General features: G+C 54.5%; 1 protein-coding gene and 1 long non-coding RNA gene across 4 annotated transcripts; one reads left to right on the forward strand and one right to left on the reverse strand.

Moving 5' to 3' along the window:
• Positions 1 to 3483: 3483 nt before the first annotated feature.
• On the reverse strand, positions 3484 to 9340 carry TMEM18 (transmembrane protein 18). Of its 2 annotated transcripts, none has more exons than XM_032496937.1 (5): positions 8864 to 8915; positions 8258 to 8378; positions 6102 to 6156; positions 4689 to 4782; positions 3484 to 4608 (listed from the first exon to the last, which is right to left on the reverse strand). In XM_032496937.1, exons 1-5 carry the CDS (start codon positions 8888 to 8890, stop codon positions 4519 to 4521), a joined length of 387 nt encoding a protein of 128 aa, XP_032352828.1. In that variant the 5' UTR covers positions 8891 to 8915; the 3' UTR covers positions 3484 to 4518. The 2 variants fall into 2 exon arrangements, with proteins under 2 accessions (XP_032352828.1, XP_032352827.1); XM_032496936.1 differs by lacking the exon at positions 8864 to 8915 and adding an exon at positions 9127 to 9340 and having other exon boundaries at positions 3485 to 4608.
• An 11-nt stretch (positions 9341 to 9351) lies between these two features.
• LOC116668859 lies at positions 9352 to 18372 on the forward strand. Of its 2 annotated transcripts, XR_004326072.1 has the most exons (4): positions 9352 to 9507; positions 12283 to 12559; positions 12630 to 12717; positions 13525 to 18372. It is a non-coding gene; the product is annotated as an uncharacterized LOC116668859 (long non-coding RNA). The 2 variants fall into 2 exon arrangements; XR_004326071.1 differs by lacking the exon at positions 12630 to 12717 and having other exon boundaries at positions 9354 to 9507.
• Positions 18373 to 19309: the final 937 nt, after the last annotated feature.

Raw genomic sequence — 19309 nt, forward strand, 5'->3', positions numbered from 1 at the left:
CAGAAATCACCTGGCCTTTCCCTGTTGCACAAACTCAAGTCTCGGCATCTGAGGTGACAGGGCGTTGCTAGTTCTGCAGCCCGAGAGCCTGACTCCCGACCAGTCTCTGCCTCCCTCAGCTGCTAGGGCAGGGGGTCAGTCTGTGCTCTGCTCCCCGAATTCCTGCTCATTTTGCTGCAACATGATTCAGGTTGGATGCCCTCACCCCGACGGACATCCTCCGATGAACATGCCCCACAACCCTGACACACAGGTCCTCTGACTCTCCCTCCCCGAGTGGCTTCAAATTCATTAGATTCAGTTCCAGTTATTGGCCTTTCTTCTAGTTTTATTGCATAAAAACTAGAAAAAACGCTGGCATTTCTAGACTGTGTACCTTGAAGTGTAAGCGTAAGGATTAACCTTGGAACAGAAGCACCCATTCGCTGGAACTCGGTTAAAAGCGGCTGGTGGGACCAGGCCTCAGGCCACTCCTGGTCTCAGGTGAGCCCAGGTTCTGATAACACGTCCCTGTGATCTCATCACTTTCCCTCTAGAGTGGTGACCACACAGGCGTCATACACCGTCCACGGTCGGGCAGGATGCATGTCAACAACTGAAGCAGACGGCAGGCCGGTCCCACTTAAGTCACTCAGGAGCTGGAGACTCAGGGACGAAGTCCCCACCTGGTGCTCCAGGCCTTGGGCTCAGCCGGAACCACTCTTTACGTGTTTACTCGGTTCATCAGGCCAAACTCAGTGCCTGCCCTGTAACAGACACAGAGGTTGGGAGGCCAGTGAGGTGGCCCCCTCCCACCCCCCACCTCCCAGGACCGAGTGGTCGGAGCCTGGGATGAGGCAGGTGACTGTGAGCTTCCAACTCACACCTACCACCGAGAGGGACTCCGTGGTCTGAGTTCTTCGGGGCAGGGCCGGACCTTCATCTCTGCTCCCAGGGCCCTGGGCCCCGCCCACAGTGGGTGAGTAATGAACTCCCATGTTTTCCACCTGGGGGTCTGCTGGGCCGGGGGCACACTCCTCACCAACAGCCTGTCACCCCTCACATCCCCTTCCTGACTTCCTCCGCCTACTGACACGGTGTCCTGAGACGAGAAGACAGGCTAAGGGACTGAGGGGGACCAGGAACGGGCTGCGTGCGGCCGCAGGTGAGCGCTGTCCGTGATCTCCCATCGCCCGCGTGCGTGTGCACACATGTGTGCGCGCAGGTGTGTGCGCATCTGGTACCCAGCGTGACTTGGGCACTGTCAACCTGGTTCACGTGAAGAAGGGGAACCATGCCCTCTAGTCCTGGCCGGCTCCCTCTGGCTGGGACAGCAGGCTTCCATCAAAGACGCCAGCCTCCCAGGCAGGCAGGCAGGCGACAGCCGGCTGGACGCCGGCCTCGGTGCATCAGCGCCCCCTGGAGGCCTTGTGAAAACACTGCCATTTAGACAAGGATTTGAGGAACAATGTGCCCCTGACACTGGCATGTGCTTTCTGAAAACTGACTTAGCAAGTCACCAACTGCCATGGAATGTCAGTAGATTTTGACTTCACTTCACTTGTTGGACCTTATTCCGAGTCAGTAATCGACACGCTGACAAGCGCCTCTAAAGCTGCAGATTTCCGTGTCGATTGTGTTCATTTTAAAGAGCGCCGCACCTCCAACACCAGGAACCGGCTCAGTGAACTGAACTTGCCCCCGTACAGCACGGCTCCCACACTGTACACAGTGGTCGCTGAAAATTATGTTCCATATTAAAATATGGTCACGGCAAAAGGGATTGAGAAGATCACAGAAAGGAGACTTAAAGGAAAAAACGAGGCAGTGAATGGGTACCTGCAAATACCCTGAGATCATACAAGAAGAAACAACGAAGCACAAAGGCAGGTCTCAGGTCGCGGGGCCGGGGCCAACTCCGCATGAGACCGAGTGTGGAGTCTGGGGGCCCGGGCGGCCTCAGCGTGGCCCCTGCGAGGCTGTCAGTGGGCTGCCTGCCCCCATGGCCCAGCTTCCCGTGCGTGGACTGGAGGCCTGGCCCGGCCCTGGCTTGTGTTGTGTGCTCTCCAATGAGGCTCTGACTCCACAATGTAACAGCCGGGAGTTTTCACAAACTGAAGAAAGGTTCTCAGCCTGAGACCTGGTTAGGACACACCAACTGAACTCAGAACGTGAGGGTATAAGCCCGAGACCACGTTTTACCGACGAGGCAGCGAAACCCAGGGGTGGGGCCCTGGGCTGCGAGGACAGGGGATGCAGCTCGCCCCAGCCCAGGTCTCCGTGGAGACATGCTGCCTGGTCTAGGCAACGCATCCTCACCCAGCGTTCCGCTACCACCTGCCTCCCCCGAAGCCCTGGGAAACACCTCCGCATTCTTTTGCGACTCCCTATCAAACTTTTTAATTTTTAAAGCTCTATAGCAAGTTTGGGTAAGGGGTGAGAAAATGCTGACGTCTCAGCACAACATCTCACTGTAAGGGACTCACTCAGGTCCACGTGCTGCTCATCCGACGCCCGCCTGTCCACACTGAGGAAAGCGAGTTTCTCTTCCTCAAGTCCAGTGTCAGACACTGGACCAAGGGGCCCCAGCAGCACGGGTGCGACCAGCCCTCTGGGAGCCCGTTTCCATTTACAGAGTCAAAACCAAGTGCAGTGGTGCAGAAAAAAACATACCATGTATCGTTACATACACATTTCACTTCACAACTGATAAGGCGTCAAGGATCTGGGGTACGCAAAGCACACGTTCACCATGAAAGTCCTCTCCTCCTGTTCATAAAGACAACAAAACCTGCGCTCTCCTTCAGCCTGCCGCGGGGCCTCCAGTGGGCGCCTGCTCCCCTAGGGCTCCACCCAGCACAGCAGCCTCGTGCACCCCAAACCCTCTAAAGGGCTCACACTCCAGATAAATCACGTAACTGTCTGGGGACGATTCCAGCTGGGAGGATTTCCCAGAGTGCAAGGACAGCAAAATATCTGCTAACATTGTAATTTAAGTCACTGATCATGAACTTACTAAAAACAGTTAAAAAACGAAGTTTGTGTTCATGAAACAGGACATAACTGTTCCAAAAAAATTACCTACACCAGTGAAGGAAAGGCCCCGGGTCCTGTCTTTAGATCGAGTCCCTAACACCCAATTTATGCAAATTTAACAGTATTATCACACTATTCTCACAGGAAAAATGAGATTCAGTCAGCCAGTCCCGATTTACAGCCCGAGTAACTGTGGGAAATGAAAAGGCCCCCACGACTTCCCTGTGGCCCAGGCCGAGGCCAGGACGTCTCCAGCGAGGGTTCCTGTCTCTGGTCACCAGCCGCCCGCCCGTAGTCCTCCCACCGCCCCGCTCATGGGTGACCCGCCGGCCCGTCCTGCTCTTTGAGAAATTACTTGAGATACCGTGGACTCTTCTGAAGCCACAATACCATGAAACATCCTGGACTGGTCATTTTCAGAAATGCATAACTAAGTATGCTGTCAGGTACAAGGAATTTAAAAGTTGACTTCACCAGGGAGGCTGTTTATTAAGTCATTTTAAGAAATGCTCAATATAAAAGTTTAACACCTCAAAAAGGGGCTGGAAAAATACCAGGTTAAACGCCCCCGTATCTAGGAAGCTCCATCTGCTCCCTTCTAAAACTGAGGTCAAATTTCAGGAAATAATTTCTCTACTAAGAGTTTACAGTTGTCTATAACAACATTATGTATCTGGATTTCAACGATTAATTTCATAATCTACCAAAATATCACCTTTTGAGCTGCTAAATATAAATGCTTTCATATGAACCTTTTTTTTTTGAATTTCGAAGAATAGAACTTACTTAAGAGAAAAAAATCTTGTTAGAATTAAGAGAACTATCCACAAACTGCTTTTCAAACCAAACTGGGAGCCACAGTGCTCTCTGTGGGTCACTGTGTTCTAGCAGCGTGGGCCTGTGCTCGCCTCTCACCATCCAGCAGCAGCCCCAGCCCCGACAGGAGTCGGCCTGGGCATGGGGACCACAGGAACTGTGCACCTGCTCTAAGGACACCAACGCCCAGAGTGCCCGCGTGCAGAAGAGCTGAGATGCAGGAACACGACTGACCTTAGTATCTGCTGTAACCTGTCAGCTGAGGCAGGTGAACACTGACTATTCTTACTTGGAACTTTCCAGCCTGAGAAATGACTCGAGGGGTTCACGCAGCTGCTGCAGAGAGGCGAACACTGCACGGACCAGGCCGGGTGAGGGGGTGACAGGGGTGACACAGCATGACGGGGTGACGGAGGGGCCATGCCTAGACTGCAGTGTCTATGACTCAGTCAACCTCTTCACAATGACGGGCTGTTTTACAACCAATGCCAGACACAGGAACACTGTGCCCGGGTAGCAATGGTTTATTTACAGTTGAACCGGAGACTGAACACCCCTTGGTCAGACCCAGGCCTGGTGAGCGCCACGGCGGACACGAAGTCAAATGTGTCTTAAACACTGACCACGGCCTGCTGGAGGAGCGGACGGTCCTAGGAAGACGTCTCCAGGGCGCGGCCCGGCAGGTCGTCACTCCTCCTTCCGCAGCCTCTCCCGCCGCCTCTCCCGCAAGCCCCTCAGCTCGGTCATCACGCTCAGGGTCTTACGCACCCACAGGACCTAGAGAGAACCGTGGGAGACGCACTTAGAACGGGGGCGCGCCCCTCGGGGACGGCGGAGGCCGGGAGCCTGGCACGTACCACGATGACCGCGGCGTTGAGCAGCAAGGGCGCTGAGAACACTAAGGAGACGAACATGCCCCTCGAGTCGAAGTACTGGTATTTCGAAAACAGCCTGTTTCAAGGAATAAATTAACGGTTGCCTGGGGGAACAAAACGGCATCACTGTATATTCTCCGTCTCACGCGTTCTTGGGGGGGGGGCCCTCGCTGAGGGCAGGACAGCCCACCCTAGGTCCAGAGCCCCCCTCATGTCTTTTAGGGTCTGGACCCTGGACTGCGCTGCCCGGTCTGGAGAGGATGCAGGGACCCCTCGGCGAAGACGCAGGACCCGTGAGCGCAGGCAGACAGGTGGGGCAGACGCCCTGCACACGACGTGGCCCTTCCTAACCCTGCGGGGTAAGGGCCCTGCGGCCGCTACGAGGGGCAGGAGCCACTCCAGGCGCAGGGACAGTTGCCCCAACGCCGCGGCCAGGCCACCTGTCACGGGAAGCGGAGGGGATCACCACGTCCGGGCACGGCTGTCTTCGGGCAACCCGCTCACGACGTCAGTGACAGTCACAGCGCACCGCCCACAGCCCAGCCACGGCACCAAGGGGCAGACAGCGGGCAGGCAGAGCCCTGCACTCGGAGCTGTTGGAGGGCAGCGGCTCAGACAACCGGGGTGGTGGGAAGCTGTGCCCTGATCACACTCAGAGGAAACGAAGCAGGGATGGCCTGCAGGATGTGCATGTGGGCACAAGGACGGCTAAACACAGGCTTGAGGACCCAGCAGGGCCCAGGGGCTGTGACTCTACTCTGAGGCCTGTGGGGTCAGGATGCTGAGGGCCAGACCTTGTCACCCACAGGCAGCCGGGATGGCGGGGGAAAGGCTGTGCTCCCCTGCCCACTTGTTTCAAAGGCAGAGGCCACATGACCACCCAAGGGTTCCTGTGTGACCTGCAGGTCTGTCCTAGGAAGCCAGGAGGAGAAGCTGCCCCGGGAGAGGGGATGGCTTGGGGCAGGTGTGGACAGAGTGGGGATCGGGGAGGGGGGGAGGATGACTTTATGATGTTTACTGGACATGGTGTGGGCTGCCCAGGTGGTAACACAGGCTGGCGTCTGGAGATCAGAGCAGGAAAGGACCAGAGGAGGGGGCACTGGCAGGGAAAAAGGCGGATCCCGGCTGGCAGCCTGGAAACCAGGGAACTAGCATTTTCAGGACTAAGGAAACCATGGACGGATCACAAGAGCACCTCCACCTCGAGGTGGGGCGTGAGCGCGGTGGGCTGGGAGGATGGGCACCACCACGACTCAGGTCTCCTCGTTAAGCAGCCGGAGACACAGGCAGGGAACAGACGGGGCATTTGCAGAAGGAGAACTGAACGTCTCTGAGCACGTCCTTCAGCTGATGGGCGTGGTTTCAGACACAGTCACCATGCCCGGGCAGGGTTACCTCCAGTTCATCGCGGCCACTTCATTGATGTACTCGGCACAGTAGACCAGGATCACTGGAGAAGAGGAACCACGTGCCAGAAGTCAGATGATGGCCAACCAGTGTGGCGTTACACGCTCTTTACAAAGAATATTTAACACATGTGTAACAGAACAGCATGAGTTTAACGAGACACGTAATTTCCATCTCAGATACAATGTTATGAAGGAACATTACAACGCTGTAAAATGAGACAGAAGGAAACCAAGGTGAACACAGGCCAGCTGGTGGTCTCGGTGGAAGGGGGCCCACCCTCAGCAGGAGCAGGCCAGGCTGGGCTGCCCGCCAACACCCCAGCAGTGCTGGCAGCCAAGACCCAAGACAGGGGAGAGATAGCCGACCCGAGGGCGACCAGAGCAGCAGGAACAGCCTGGAACCCCCAGGTCTGCTCCACAGGGACCAGTCCCACTCAGGGCAAGGGAGCACGGGAGTGGGGCTCACCCCAACCCGGGCAAGAGGACGTGGGCTGCCCAGCACACGCTGCTCCCGCACTGGAGAGAGCGCAGGGCGCTGACCAGGAACTTGGCGCCTGAGTCTCAGCCCCGGGAAAGCGTGCAAGCCCTCCGTTCGCTCCTGGTGTGAAACCGGAAGCCTCCTGACACCTCCCTCCAGGACTGGACCCCAAGACGCATGTCAAGGAAGCAAAAGAAGGGAGACGGGAGAGAAGCGGAGGGGCTGGTGGGCAGGGGGCCCCTCCCCGCTGATGAGGTATAAATGTCGACCTGCCGCCCACTCAGGAGCCAGGCTTAGTCAACCGATCTGAGCCTCGTCTGTAAAACTGCAGCAAAAAATGCCCAAATCGTCCATGGGTCTGAGAATCAAACGAGCATCAGGTCTGTACATGCACTGAGAACAGCCTCTGTCATCCCGAGCATGAAACTCCCCCCTCTTCATCCTAGAAAACAAACCCACATGGAGCTCCCAGGTTCACAAAACTGTTCCAGTCTCAGCTCCTGGGAGGGGCTGTCACCTTTCTTCCTGCCTCAGGGCCTTTGCACATACTGTTCCCAGGCATGGAGTGCCCCTTCCGCCCTTGCACCATCGCTGCCTGACTCGCTCCTGCCCATCCTTCCCACCCCAGTGTAAACGATCTGGCAGGGACCCACAGCAGGCCCCCTCCGGGGTCTCACAGTGCTCCTGCCTTCCTGCCCTGGTGCTCAGCAGGGCTGTGGTTGCTCAGTGGAGGCGGAGCCCCACCTGTCCCATAAGTCTCAGGCGCCATCTGCTCTGCTCACCCCTGCAGCCCCAGCGTCCCTTACTATGGCTCTCACGTGAAGAAATGAAGTGATATCCACCCCGACACACATGTTCCTGTGATGCAGACTGCCTCGCTCCTGTCCTAAGGTAACCTCTTGTTTGGAACTCACACCTTGCTCAAGGTCAAGTGAAAAATCACATTTCAGATTAGGTTTTGCATTTTGTTAAACTACCAAGCAAAAGTTTAGTGTCTTCCCAAGGTCCACAAGATTAACAGCCTTGGTCCAGCTGCTGAGGTCCTGGCCCACCCTTCCTATGGGAGAATACTGCCAACTATTCTGCATCAGAAATGCGGTTTCTCTGACACTTGACCCACTCTTTCTGCCCAACACCCCCTGTGCTCTGATGGGGTGCCTGGGTCAGACATCTGTCCCTTATGCCACCTAAGAAAAAGAAATTTTAATCACTCTTTATACCCCCTTCCATGATTTTATTTTCTGTGTAACCTTTCTCAATGACTCCACCCAACTCGGTTCCCCTTCAGATCCCTGTAGGTCTTAATCTTTAAAACTGATTTGTGCAACATATTATTTTATGCCCAGAACAGAGCAGGCAGTGCAGCGAAGCCCACAGAGGAGAGCACCTTGTACAGAGCGCTTCACCAAACCAAACTCTTCCTTGTGTAACAGGTGTTCAGCACCCTCTTGGGAACAGCAGGTGCTCCTCCAGAGTCCCTTCAAATCCAGGATCCGAAACACACTTCATAATGCCCAAGAGTGGAACCTGGGCGTGCCCTGAAGCCAGAGCAGGACACGTGACAGGAGGGCCGGGAGGTCTTAAAAATCTCATCACGCGTGGTGAGGCTACAGAGAAAACACGCACACAGCCATCGGAGCCACGGGACTGCTGATTCTACTCACCCAGGCACAGGAAGTGCCCGACCTGCAGCTTGTACCTCTGGGACGAGAAACAGGTGAGCAGCAGGCAGAGCACGTGGAAGACGGCCAGGCCCACGAGCCACGGCTCCGTCCAGTCTGTCTGCTGCAGGACACAAGAGAAACTCGTCAGGCCTCGCAGAACACGGGGAGGGGGGCAGGGAGCCCTCCCGGCACCCGCGTCCGGGGTCCACACGGGGCGGAGGGCTGTGCTGCCTGTGGAACGGAATCGCGCGGCAGGCCGGGAGAGCCTGAGGACCAGCCCCCGTGCGGACAGGAGGAAGCGGACTCCGGGGTCAGGGACGCACTCGGTTACCCCGGGGTTCCGGCTCCGCAGACTAGGGACTAAGGCCTCGGGAAATCTGGGCCGCCCTAGTTCGCAAGACGTGTTTTTTACTGGCCGTTCTGCCACACACCCCGCCCTCCAGACACTGCTGCGACTCGGGTCTGCTCCGCCCTGGGTGGACACGTCCTCATGCTAGAGCGCGGGCCCCTCCCTAGGCTAGGGCCCCCCTGGGGGGACGGGGGCCGGAGGAGCAGCCCGCGCCCCACCACTCAGCCCACCACTCAGCGGGTCCGCTCTGCCCGGACCTTGCCGCGCCCCGACGCGGGCAGCATCCCCGCTGCCCGGCTCCGCCCCAGACCCCACCCGCTACACCCCGCCCACCAAGGCAAGCCTCCGCCCAGGCCCCGCCCTATACGCCCCGCCCACCGCCCCAGGCCCCGCCCTGCCCCACCACACCAGCCCCGCCCCCTACCCCCCCAAGCCCCGTCCGTCCATGGCGGACGCCGGGAAGTGGGAGCAACCCCAACCGCCAGCGGCCGAACTGGCGGCCAATGAGGCTGCGAGTTACCGTGATCACGGCGGGGATGCTGACGGGGAACGAGCTGACTGAGAATGCGGACGGCATCGTCTCTGGAAAGGCCGAGCCTCAACACCACCTTTTTGTCTTCCCCGCCCCTCCCGGATAGGACAAAGAAAGCCTCTGGCGTCCTCTCGCGAAATCTCCGTTTCTCGCGAGGCCTGCTGTGTCCGGAAGCGGGAGCGATGCACCCTGCAATCTCGCGACATCTCCAGTGCCCGGTACCTTGCCCAAATCTCGCGATATTCCGTGGCGTTAAAGTAAATATAAGGCGGTTACAAGCAGCCTCTAGGATTGTCTTTCCCACCGAGCAGCTGTGCCGGGGCGTCTTCAGTTCTTCCACTGCGGCTGGGGATGCGGGGCATCGCCCAGGTGAGAGACCCGGATCCCGGAGGACAGGAGGGAGTGACCTAGGCCCCGGGGACACAGGGGACAGTGAGCTGGACTCTGAGGGACAGAAGGGGGAGTGACCTGGACCCCGGGGGGACAGAGGAGGCAGTGCTCTGGGTTCGTAGAATACAGGGGACCGTGACCTCGACCCCAGGGGCTGCAGAGGGGCAGAGGGAACAGTCCCCCAGAAGCCAGGGTTTCCAGAACTCCCTCTGCCCTCAGCTCTAACAGTGGGTGCTGATTGCCTCTAGCTCACTCTAACCTTAAAAATAAAACAGCTTGTTATTTTATCAGCAAAATGGCTTTCTTTGGGAATAGAAAGGAATTGCAGTTGGGGACATGTAATCTAAGTTGGGCAAACAAAGGAGAGGAATGTGTTATTTTAGAGAGAAAAAGGCGGAAGAGGGAAGGGCTGCTTTGAAGGAAAGTCCATTGGAAGAAAGCGAGAGTGCGGGGTGGTGAGGGGTTCCTGTTGGCTGAGCACTGGGGGTTTCTTATTGGCTGAGTGGTGACGGTCTGTCATTGGCTGGGCTGTTGCCGGGCGGGGAGAAAATCTTCCCTTCTCTGTTTTCCCTGAGTAGAGACCTTGCTCCTGTTGGGTCTGCAGAGGAGCCGGGTGGTACCTGCCTGAGGGCTCCCGCTTCCACCTCCGTCTTACATGAGGGTCCTTTTACTAATTTTCACACAAATCAGGGAATCCTGAATTCTCTCCCAGAGGGTTGATTCAAGGCACTGAGGTTTAGTGGAATAAGCACAGGGCATCCCACCGGGAATCGCAGGCCAATGGGGAAGCGTTTGCTCACTGGCCCTTGAGAGCCCGGGAAGAGAAGGTGGGCCCTGTTCTCTGGGTGGGGCTGGGGGAGGGTGTGGGGAAAGGACCAGAGCCCCTCGCCAACTTGAGGGGACTCGGCACCTGCTCGGGGGCAGGGGAGGGAGAAAGTGGGTTCTAGGCAGGTGGTCTCCCTGGATGGCAGCGTCGCCAGAACTGAACCCAAACACGGGAGCCAGCCTGCATGGGCTTTCTTGTCCTGAGGAGCGTTGCTGAAACTCCTCACGCAGTGAATTGGCAAGTCTGCCAGTCCAGCCTCCAGGGGGGTGTCTCTCAGGGAACTCTACCCATCACCCCCACCCACCCAGCCCTCCCTGGGGCCGGCTCTGTCAGTCTTCCACAGGCCTCTACAGCACAGGCACAGCCAGCTTTAGAAACGTAAATTAGGTGAAGCTGTTAGCAACAAATGCATTTTCATACATACATAGTTGAGAGGTTTTAGTTTACACTATTTAATTTTCGGTAGAGAAATACTTTCCCTCTGAGTATCGTAGAATAGCCAGATCTGTTATTTCTGACTCTTTTTCATAGTTTGCCTTTACAAAATTATAGTCATTTAAAAATTTGCTGGTGAAAAGTCCATAATTAGGGGTAATAAAAACCTTACAGATAAAATCCAACAAATTAATATCTCATCTTCACTTACTATTTTCAGTATTCTGTTAGTACCTCCTGACCTCAGTGCTCCGGGAGGAGTCCGTAACTCATGGATTACAGGGCGCGTCACTACGTGCTAGTTCCATTGATTTTTGCTTCTGTCTCAAACATGGGAAATATGTATATTTTTAATTGTTCTTTCTCAAACTCACAGCATTTTGTGCATTGCCTAGACATATTAAGAATTTTTTAAATGAAACTTGGGGGTTTAAATCATGTGTCACCATTGTGCCTTTCAGGGGCTGCCAAGCTGTGGCCTGGGGCCAACCGTGGACTCAGGCTGGGCGTGGGCTCCGAGCTGGGTAGGCAGGTGCTTCAGCTGTGGTGGTTTGCAGACCTGGGCTCAGCTAGGCAGGTTTTGGCCTCTGCACCTGGCACTGATGTAGGTCCCACAGAGGCAGGGACTGGGGCCGATGCTGTCAGAGATGCACGCTCAACGAGAGCTCGATTGTACACACGTCTTAGCAGCACCGTGGGAAGCCATTCGCTTTGGCCTTTGCAGGGCAACTCCAGCTGTGAAGGGGTTTCTGATCCAGCAGATGTTGGTGCCCACATGGTTCTGCAGGGAGGGCCAAGGAGTGAACTCTGGAAACCCTGGACCATTCAGCAGCACACGAGTCCCACCTCCCCACCCCCAGCTGCCTTGACTGAGCAGGGATGTGGGGGCCTCTGGAGGTACTTTCCTGGGGCCTAAACTCGCAGGCAGGCAGCACTGTACTGTTTCAGGGCCATCCTGACGGACCACCAGACTGCGGGCTGGAGACAGCAGGGGTTATTTGCCCTCAGCCTGGAGGCTGGAGAGTCGTGAGGGCAGCAGGGCTGGGCTCCCTCTGAAGGAGGCAGGGAGGCCACTCCTATGTCTTCAAGCTTCAGGTGGAGACAAACCCTCTATGTACACGTGCCTCTGTCTTCTGTTCTCATCAGGGCATCGGCCACTGGACCCGGGTCCACGTCCCCCAGTGGAGCCTCATCCTAACTTGATCACGCCTGCAAAGAGCCTGTTTCCAGTAGGGTCCCACTCCCAGGGGCTGGGACTGGAACATACCTTTTGGTTAGGGTTAGGGTTAGGGTTTCCTGAACAGCTCAGGACCTAGAGAAGGCATCTGGGCCAAGATTACTTCTTTTTAAGATACTGGAGACAACTAAGATCTAATTTTAAATGCAGTTGTTAAATACAACAAAATCACCCGTACTTCAAGCAAGCCTTGGCTCATTCTTACCCAGTTAATGGGCCAAGGTGTTTGGAAGACACTCTCACCTTATTCATGTAGGGGCACCTGCTGCTGTCCTGGGGCCACAGACAAGACAAGGCCCAACGCCCTGAACCGCACAGCCTTCAGAAGCCTGCCGTGACTTCCAGCAGAATCAGCAGGCGATCGTTTCTGGGCTCTGACATGCAGCAGAGCGTCTTGGATTCACTGAGTGTGGGGGCCTCCGTGCTTTGACGGAAGACGGGTGTTCAGAGACTTGTGTGCACGTGCGTCGGGATGGAGGTGACAGGATTCCCTGAAGGTTGCACCCTTCTCGTTGGTGTGAGATCACAACGTGGTATGTGGTGATTAGTCTGTGGGGGTCGGTGTCCCGCGGCATTCAGGGAGGTTGACGGCAGTCTTCACAGGGACCACCTTAGTCCTTCCGTGAGAGCTGCCAGTGATGTTCTGCACGACGTTCTGCTTGGTCTGCTGGGATACAGCACCGCGGGCCAGGTGGGCGACACCGCAGAACTTCCCTGCCTTACGGTCTGGGGGTGGGGTGGTGGACGGTGCTGAGTCAGCGTCCCAGGGCTGGTTTCCTCTGAGGCCCCCTCCTTGGCTCGGAGACACCGCCTTCACTTTGTGTCCTCGCGTGGTCGTCCCTGAGTGCCTGTGTCCCACCCTCCCCTTCCTGTGAGGACACCGGTCACGCTGGACTACGGCCTCCCGTGTGACCTTACCTTAATTAAAGTCCGTATTTCCAGGTATCACTGCATTCTGAGGTACTGGGGAAGGTGGGGCCACGACGTGTGAATTTTGGGGGATGCAGTTCAGCCCCTGACAGCTCCCTAGGGGACCGTCCAGTGCAGAGACGTTCATGTCCTTTTCTCTGATTTGATAAGCATCTGGATTAGTGGCAAGAAAAGGGAATTTAGATCAGAGAAAACTGGATTTGAATATGAATTCTTTCCCTTACGAGCTGCGTGACCTTGGGACTGTTATTTTTTTAATTATCTGGGTCTTAGATCACTCGTGTGTAGGTGAGCACAGTAATGCCTTTCTGGTGGGTTGCCTTGAGGGGTTGTGACAATCTGCCCCAACTTCTTGCCTTGTGCCAAGTGTGCGGTGTCTGCCTGATAAATAACGTCTATTACTGTCTCTGTGCTGTTTTATCCCAACTACCCTCAGGGCGTCGTCTTTTCAACTCTTTTTTTTTTTAATGCATAAGATGGATATTCTACCTGTTTCCAGCTCTTTTCTGCATGTAGCAGAAGTAGGGGGGGGCCTCGTGTGATGACCATGTTTCTTTTTTTTTTTCAGGATGATGTTCTGAGTAGACCATTGCATTTTATTTGCTTCTTTGAACTCCATTGCACATTGAATATTGCATCTTGGAAGAGGTTTAAAGGTCAGAAACATTTTTCTGAGAATCTATGGCTAATTCATATCCAAACAGTATAACCCTGTAATTCAAATCATTGCTTCTACTGTAAATACTCCTGCATTAATTAAACATAAGCTGCTTACACGGGTGTTCTAACCTGAAGCTGGAGTTGAGGCTGCCTGATAAATCAGTCTCTCACTGAAGATGTGAATATGTTCGTCTTTGCTTCCTTTTGCCCTCACTGCTTCCCGCCCATGAGAGAACGCGGGATGCACAGTTTCTCCTCGGAAGGAGGTGGACACTTCCAACCAGTGGCAGGAGGCAGGCGTGAGTCCGGTTTTTACCAAACTCCTTTCTTCCTCCCAGGCACAAGGCTCACCCCAGCTTCCCCGGCTCCAAGTGACAGTGTTCTCGCCACGTGGTGAGAGCAGACGTGATGCCCCGTCCATCCCCAGCTGTGAAGTCCCCCCGAGGTCCCTCACACTCTCCCCTCCCACCAGCATGTTGCAGATGAGGTGCCCCCCCCCGGAGGCCACGTGGAAGGCCACGTGTTGGCAGTGGACAAGCCACAGATGGAAGTGGAGCGGCTGGCCGGCTCGGACTCGGGGAGGAGGCCCCTCTGATGTCTGAGTCATCACGCAGCCTGGGATTTGTGTGTTGTGTCTGCAGGGTTAACTGAAGAGGGAGCAAGTGCTTCCTTCTTTAATGTGGGGGCTGTTTTAACATTAATAATAACACTTAGTGTTTATTTGGTGCTGACTTAGTGCCAGGCAGTAGACTAAGCTCTTTACATACATTCACTGTTTATACTAAGACTGTGGATTTGGGACTGTTCATGTCCTCAGGGCACCCAGGAGCACCTGTCGGGTGAAGAGACATTGTCAGAGGAACAGAAGTATCTTGGCCACTGACTGGATGGAGAAGGACGAGGGAGAAGACAAGGGGACATGTAAGAACATGGACCACGTGATTTACAGGACGCTGAGCATGCCGCGCGTGGGTGACGCAGAGCGGGGGCCCACGCGGCGTAGAAGACAGCGATGTCGCTTTTTCCTGTGTTGAGTTAGAGCTGCTTACGTGAAATTTTCTTGTAAGAAGTCCGGAGGCTGTGTGAAGACCAGTCAGGCCTGAAGGTTTGTTCTGATGTCCTTCAGAGTGAAGATGGTCAGGGAAGGCACAGACGTTGATGGAATCCCCACGTTAGAGACCAGAAGAGAAGTGAAAATCCAGTGTTTTCTTTCTTTCTTATACAGATGAAGTGACAACAAATCCTTCCTGTTAATACGCCTTTCTTTCCAAAAGTGTGTGGGACTGGAGTTTTGACTTAAAAAGCCAGTAACAGGAAGGCATTATAGGAAAGATACACTCAGACCTTGAACATTTAAAGGCTGTAAGCCACATAAATGATTACTGAGTGGCCAACACGCAAATGGGCTTCTCTGATGAGGATTCTGGACTGAGGGTAAGAATAGTCTTTCTTGCTTGAACTTTACCCAAAATGCATCTTGAAGATTTCTGATTTAAAGTGAGTGTGATTTTAAGGACATTTGCAAAACTATCGAAGTGTAGGGTGTTTATAAGTTCTGTATTTATTGATTGATTTTTTGTTTTCTCTACACATCCCAGTGGACTCCAATATTTACAGGTCTTTCAAAGCATTCAACTTAGCCCTTGTTTATGAATATTCACATTTAATTCAATTAAATTATGTAATTACAGTAACAAGCAGAGCCTTAAGAACTGGAGTGGGAACAAACAGCTCACTTTTCGTAAGAATAAAACTGCGGTGCTGGGCGGGCACACACGCAGGCCTCCAGCACTCAGGACCCCGTGGGCCACAGCAATAGAAAACAGGAGAGCTAATTCAGTGAGTTAAATAAAGGATGATTCAGACAGCAGCTTCTCTGAGGGGAAATATTCCTACAAAAACTTCAGTGGAAAAAATGAGGAAAAAGTAGACATAAAAAGATTTTCAAAATGTCCTTAACACCTAAATTGCATTTTTCAGTTTTGCATCTCAGGAAATAGAGCGCTCTTAAAATTTAGCCTTCTCAACATAGGTTTTTTTTTTTTTTTTAATAAGTAGTGCAGTTAGACAAATTTGCAGCTTTGTAGAATCTTAGAGACTGGATCCCTTCAGCCACTCATGTTACAAACCATCCCTGCTCTGTGCCTTACAGGGAGTCGGGTGCCTTCAAAGCCTTCCTCTTACAAACGCCAAGGGACCACACTGGATCCTAGGGTGATGTGCACATTTTTATTGGACTTCATTTCTCAAGTGTGTGCATGTGTGTCTGTGTGTTGAAACCTCACAAGGCACCACCAGTGTGATTCTGGAGCTGGGTGGTTCTGTCGTATCTGAGACACACACACACATGCACATACATAATGTGGTAATGACACACCTTTTCCTTTGACAGCAGGGTGAATTTAGTTTTTGAGAAGCAGGAACAATTAACAACATACTTCGAATGGATTGATCATTTAATCAAAAGCCAGTTGAATACATCGTTTTCTTTTTGACAAAATCAGTTTCTGAAGCTGTTGCCCATGGAGGTCTCAGTGGATCCACTTAAAAGGCTAGTATGATGTTTTGATTCCTAACCACAAAAACAATATGAAGTAAAGTTCCTAAGATGCTGATGAAAACACGTGATCTAAATCTATTCCATACCCGGTAACAACAGCAAATAGTCCCTGATCATGGTTACCGGTGTTTGCGCACTTGCTTACTTGTATGTAACAACAGTGGACACACAGCCGTCGGGCGCCTGCCTGCGCCAGCGTTGCCCGTTCTCCCCCCGCACCAGGAACTCGCAGAGCGCACGCACTCAGTGTGGCTTTTGTAATTTCAAAACAAAAGGAAAACAGCGAAAGTACATACAGAATGTATGAGGAACAAATGATTTCCCTCTAGCCGTCTGGTTATTCCTTTCAGCTTACCCAGCTTTACTCGCCATAAACTATCTTGAGGTCTGTCGTGATGATCCGTCCTAACGGCAACGAGCAAACGATCGGGCGTCGCGGAGACGCGCCTCCAGGGCCCGACAGGGAGCTTCGCGGAGGCGCCGGCGGGCGCCTGCACGGCCGCTAGAGGGCGCGCCCCGCGGTCTGCCTCCAGGCTCGGTCCGGCCGCGACGCCGCGTCCCTCGCCTCTCTGATCCTTGAGCGGTGACTGCCTGTGACGTCTGCACCGCCCTGTTGATAACTCTTGGCACTTTTCGTGCCTTCAGTTAACCTCAAGGCCAGATCATTATTCAAGTGGGTGTGTCGGGGAGAGCGGCTGCCCGTGCGGGGGGAGCCGGGGACCCCCGGACGGACCGGGCGGGACGAGCCTGCGGCCGGCGTCCGAGCGCCCTCTGCGAAAGGACTGGGAAGAAACGCTGGGCAGGGGGCTGGAGCTCGGGGCTCCAGGCTTCTCCGGGTCAGAGGTTTGCTCCAGGGGACGCGGCTTTGCCTACGCAGCTCAGAAACAATTCTCGGCAGGAAGCCTTCTGTTCGGAAATAAAAAGCCACGTGACGGCAGCAGTGCCAAGCGCTCGGGGCGTCTGGCGCCAGGAAGAACCCGTGCCTCCTCTCCCGCGGCCCGGGGCGTCTGCCCCCCCCGCCACCCCGGGAGGCCGAGGCCGCGAGGTCCCTGCCGGGGTTGGGGTGGGGGGGTCCTGGAGACCCCGGTCTGCTCCCGAGGTGGAGAGGGGCCGGGAGACACGGCCGGCGGCGCTGAGGTCTGAGGTCGGGGGCCCAGCCCGAGGCGCCTCGGGGCCTGGATGGACTCTTAGGCTGCAGAGGGAGCGGTGTGAAACCCCCAACAAGTTGTCACTGTGACTCTCCCTCGTGGTGGAAACGCGCGGAGTGGGAGGACACGGGGCGGGGGCGGGGGTCCCGACTGGGACGGTGCCCTCTGGGTGGAGGGAGTGACGAGACTGCTGTCACCTGAAGGACCTCGGGGGACCGAGACGGAGGAACTGGGGCGGCACCGGCGTCTGGGCACCACTGGTCGGGTAGGGCCTGGGATCATTTCAGGGTGGGCGCAGCCCTAACGCTGGCATTTCACTCTGCGCCCTCATGCAGGGCCGGGCACCGCTCATTCCTGGGGTCCTGGCTGCACCCCAGGCCGCCACCTGAGGCTGTGGGCCCCGACCGGGATTTCAGACGGAGGACGAGGCACTGTAGACAGAGGACTGAGCTTCCGCAGCGTCACGTTCGTGGAGGCTCTGGTTTAATTCCACTGCGTCTCTTGACTCCACCATCACGCTCGGGCTCGGGGTCACCTGGTCCCTCCTCCCTCCTGTGTACCTGGCACTGTCCTCTCCTGTGGTGGCAAACGCTGCTGCCTTGAATTCCGTGGTGTGAATCGAGCCCAGAACTGATGCGTCTCAGCTTGGAAACCCCACTTTCTTTTCCGCACGGAGACCCACCTGCGCGTCCCTCGGGTGCAGGGGTCGTGGGAACTGTCAGCCTGTCTTTGCAGTTCCCTTGGCCCATGTTAGACAGTCCTGGGGCTCCTGCACAGACAGTAGTAGCTGAACACAGACGCCGCCTTAAGACTCTTTAAACCAAACTTTCTATATTTATTCAGAAATGCACACTATTAACCAGGGTCATGAGACTAACGTGTGTTCTCAAAACCCCAGGTTTCTTCCTGAACCTTCTCGGGTGACATTTGTTTGTCTTTTTCAAGCCAGGAGAGAAAACTTTAGTTTCAAAACCCAGTCTTTAAGTAAAGGACAGCAAAGGTGTCCCCTCCACGTCCCGCCAGCACTACGTCCACGGCGGCTGTCTGCCCGAGGAGCCAGCCTGCACCTGCACTAAAATAGCTGTGGAAACACCGCTGTGGTCACCTGGTGGACCTGCTCATCGCTGCGGCCACGGAGAGGAGCAGAGCGCCTCACTGTCCTGACCTGGCGCCTCCTGCGGCTTAGGGTCTGGGGACCTGTAACCGGTGGTGGTTCCAGGGGTGTACTGCGGTAATAATTTCTGCTTGTATGCAAGTAGCACTATTTCCTAGAAAAAGTAACTGAATGTGAGAGCTGCTGGACTTTTGCCAAATAAGTTTCTCATAAGAAAAGTTAGGTGTTTGCTTGAAAAATATGTGTATTGACTAGTCAGTCATAGATGAGATTAGATTTTCAGCCCCATTCATTAAAAAATGATTAAGTATGAAAGGAATCTCATTTTAAAGCATGACTGAGAAACAGTCACGCTGGTTACTTCACGGAGTGTCTGCACAAGGGTGCTTTCTCATGGCGACATGTGGAGCACAACTGAGGGAGGAGGAGGTGTGACGGCTGGGGACACTGTTCCTGTGGCTGGATATCGAATATGAGCTTAGTGGGGAAAGAGGGGGCGTCACTGACACCAACCTGGACGGACTGAGTAAGTGACACCAAGTGTGATATTTGACACTCAGAGGGGGACGACCAGCACAGAGCTTGTGGAAACGGAGAGGAGGGAGACCCGAGAGGGATAGAGATGAACAGCGTCTCCGTCTTCAGAAGGCTGCAGGGGTTATTGTTCCAGAGCAGAAATTAGAACAAAATTTAAACAGAGGACATTTTAAATGCATTAAAAAAGCTTTAACATAGTTCCTACCATTTACCCAGAAGTTTCACCTCTAAGAATTTCACTAGAAGAATAAGCATGCACACTAAGATTTCTTAACAAAGGTGACAACTGATCAACTGTTTATTTAGAATAAATATTACAAAAAAATTGGAAGTA

This window comes from Camelus ferus, chromosome 15, assembly GCF_009834535.1.
Source record: "Camelus ferus isolate YT-003-E chromosome 15, BCGSAC_Cfer_1.0, whole genome shotgun sequence".
Lineage (NCBI taxonomy): Eukaryota > Metazoa > Chordata > Mammalia > Artiodactyla > Camelidae > Camelus > Camelus ferus.

Coding starts and splice junctions, on each gene's coding strand:
- TMEM18 (XM_032496936.1), bottom strand. CDS start 9,183: ATGCCGTCCGCATTCTCAGTCAGCTCGTTCCCCGTCAGCATCCCCGCC. Junction 6,157..8,257: donor CGGGCACTTCCTGTGCCTGG/GTGAGTAGAATC, acceptor CCTCTTCTCCAG/TGATCCTGGTCTACTGTGCC. Junction 4,783..6,101: donor GTGGCCGCGATGAACTGGAG/GTAACCCTGCCC, acceptor TCCTTGAAACAG/GCTGTTTTCGAAATACCAGT.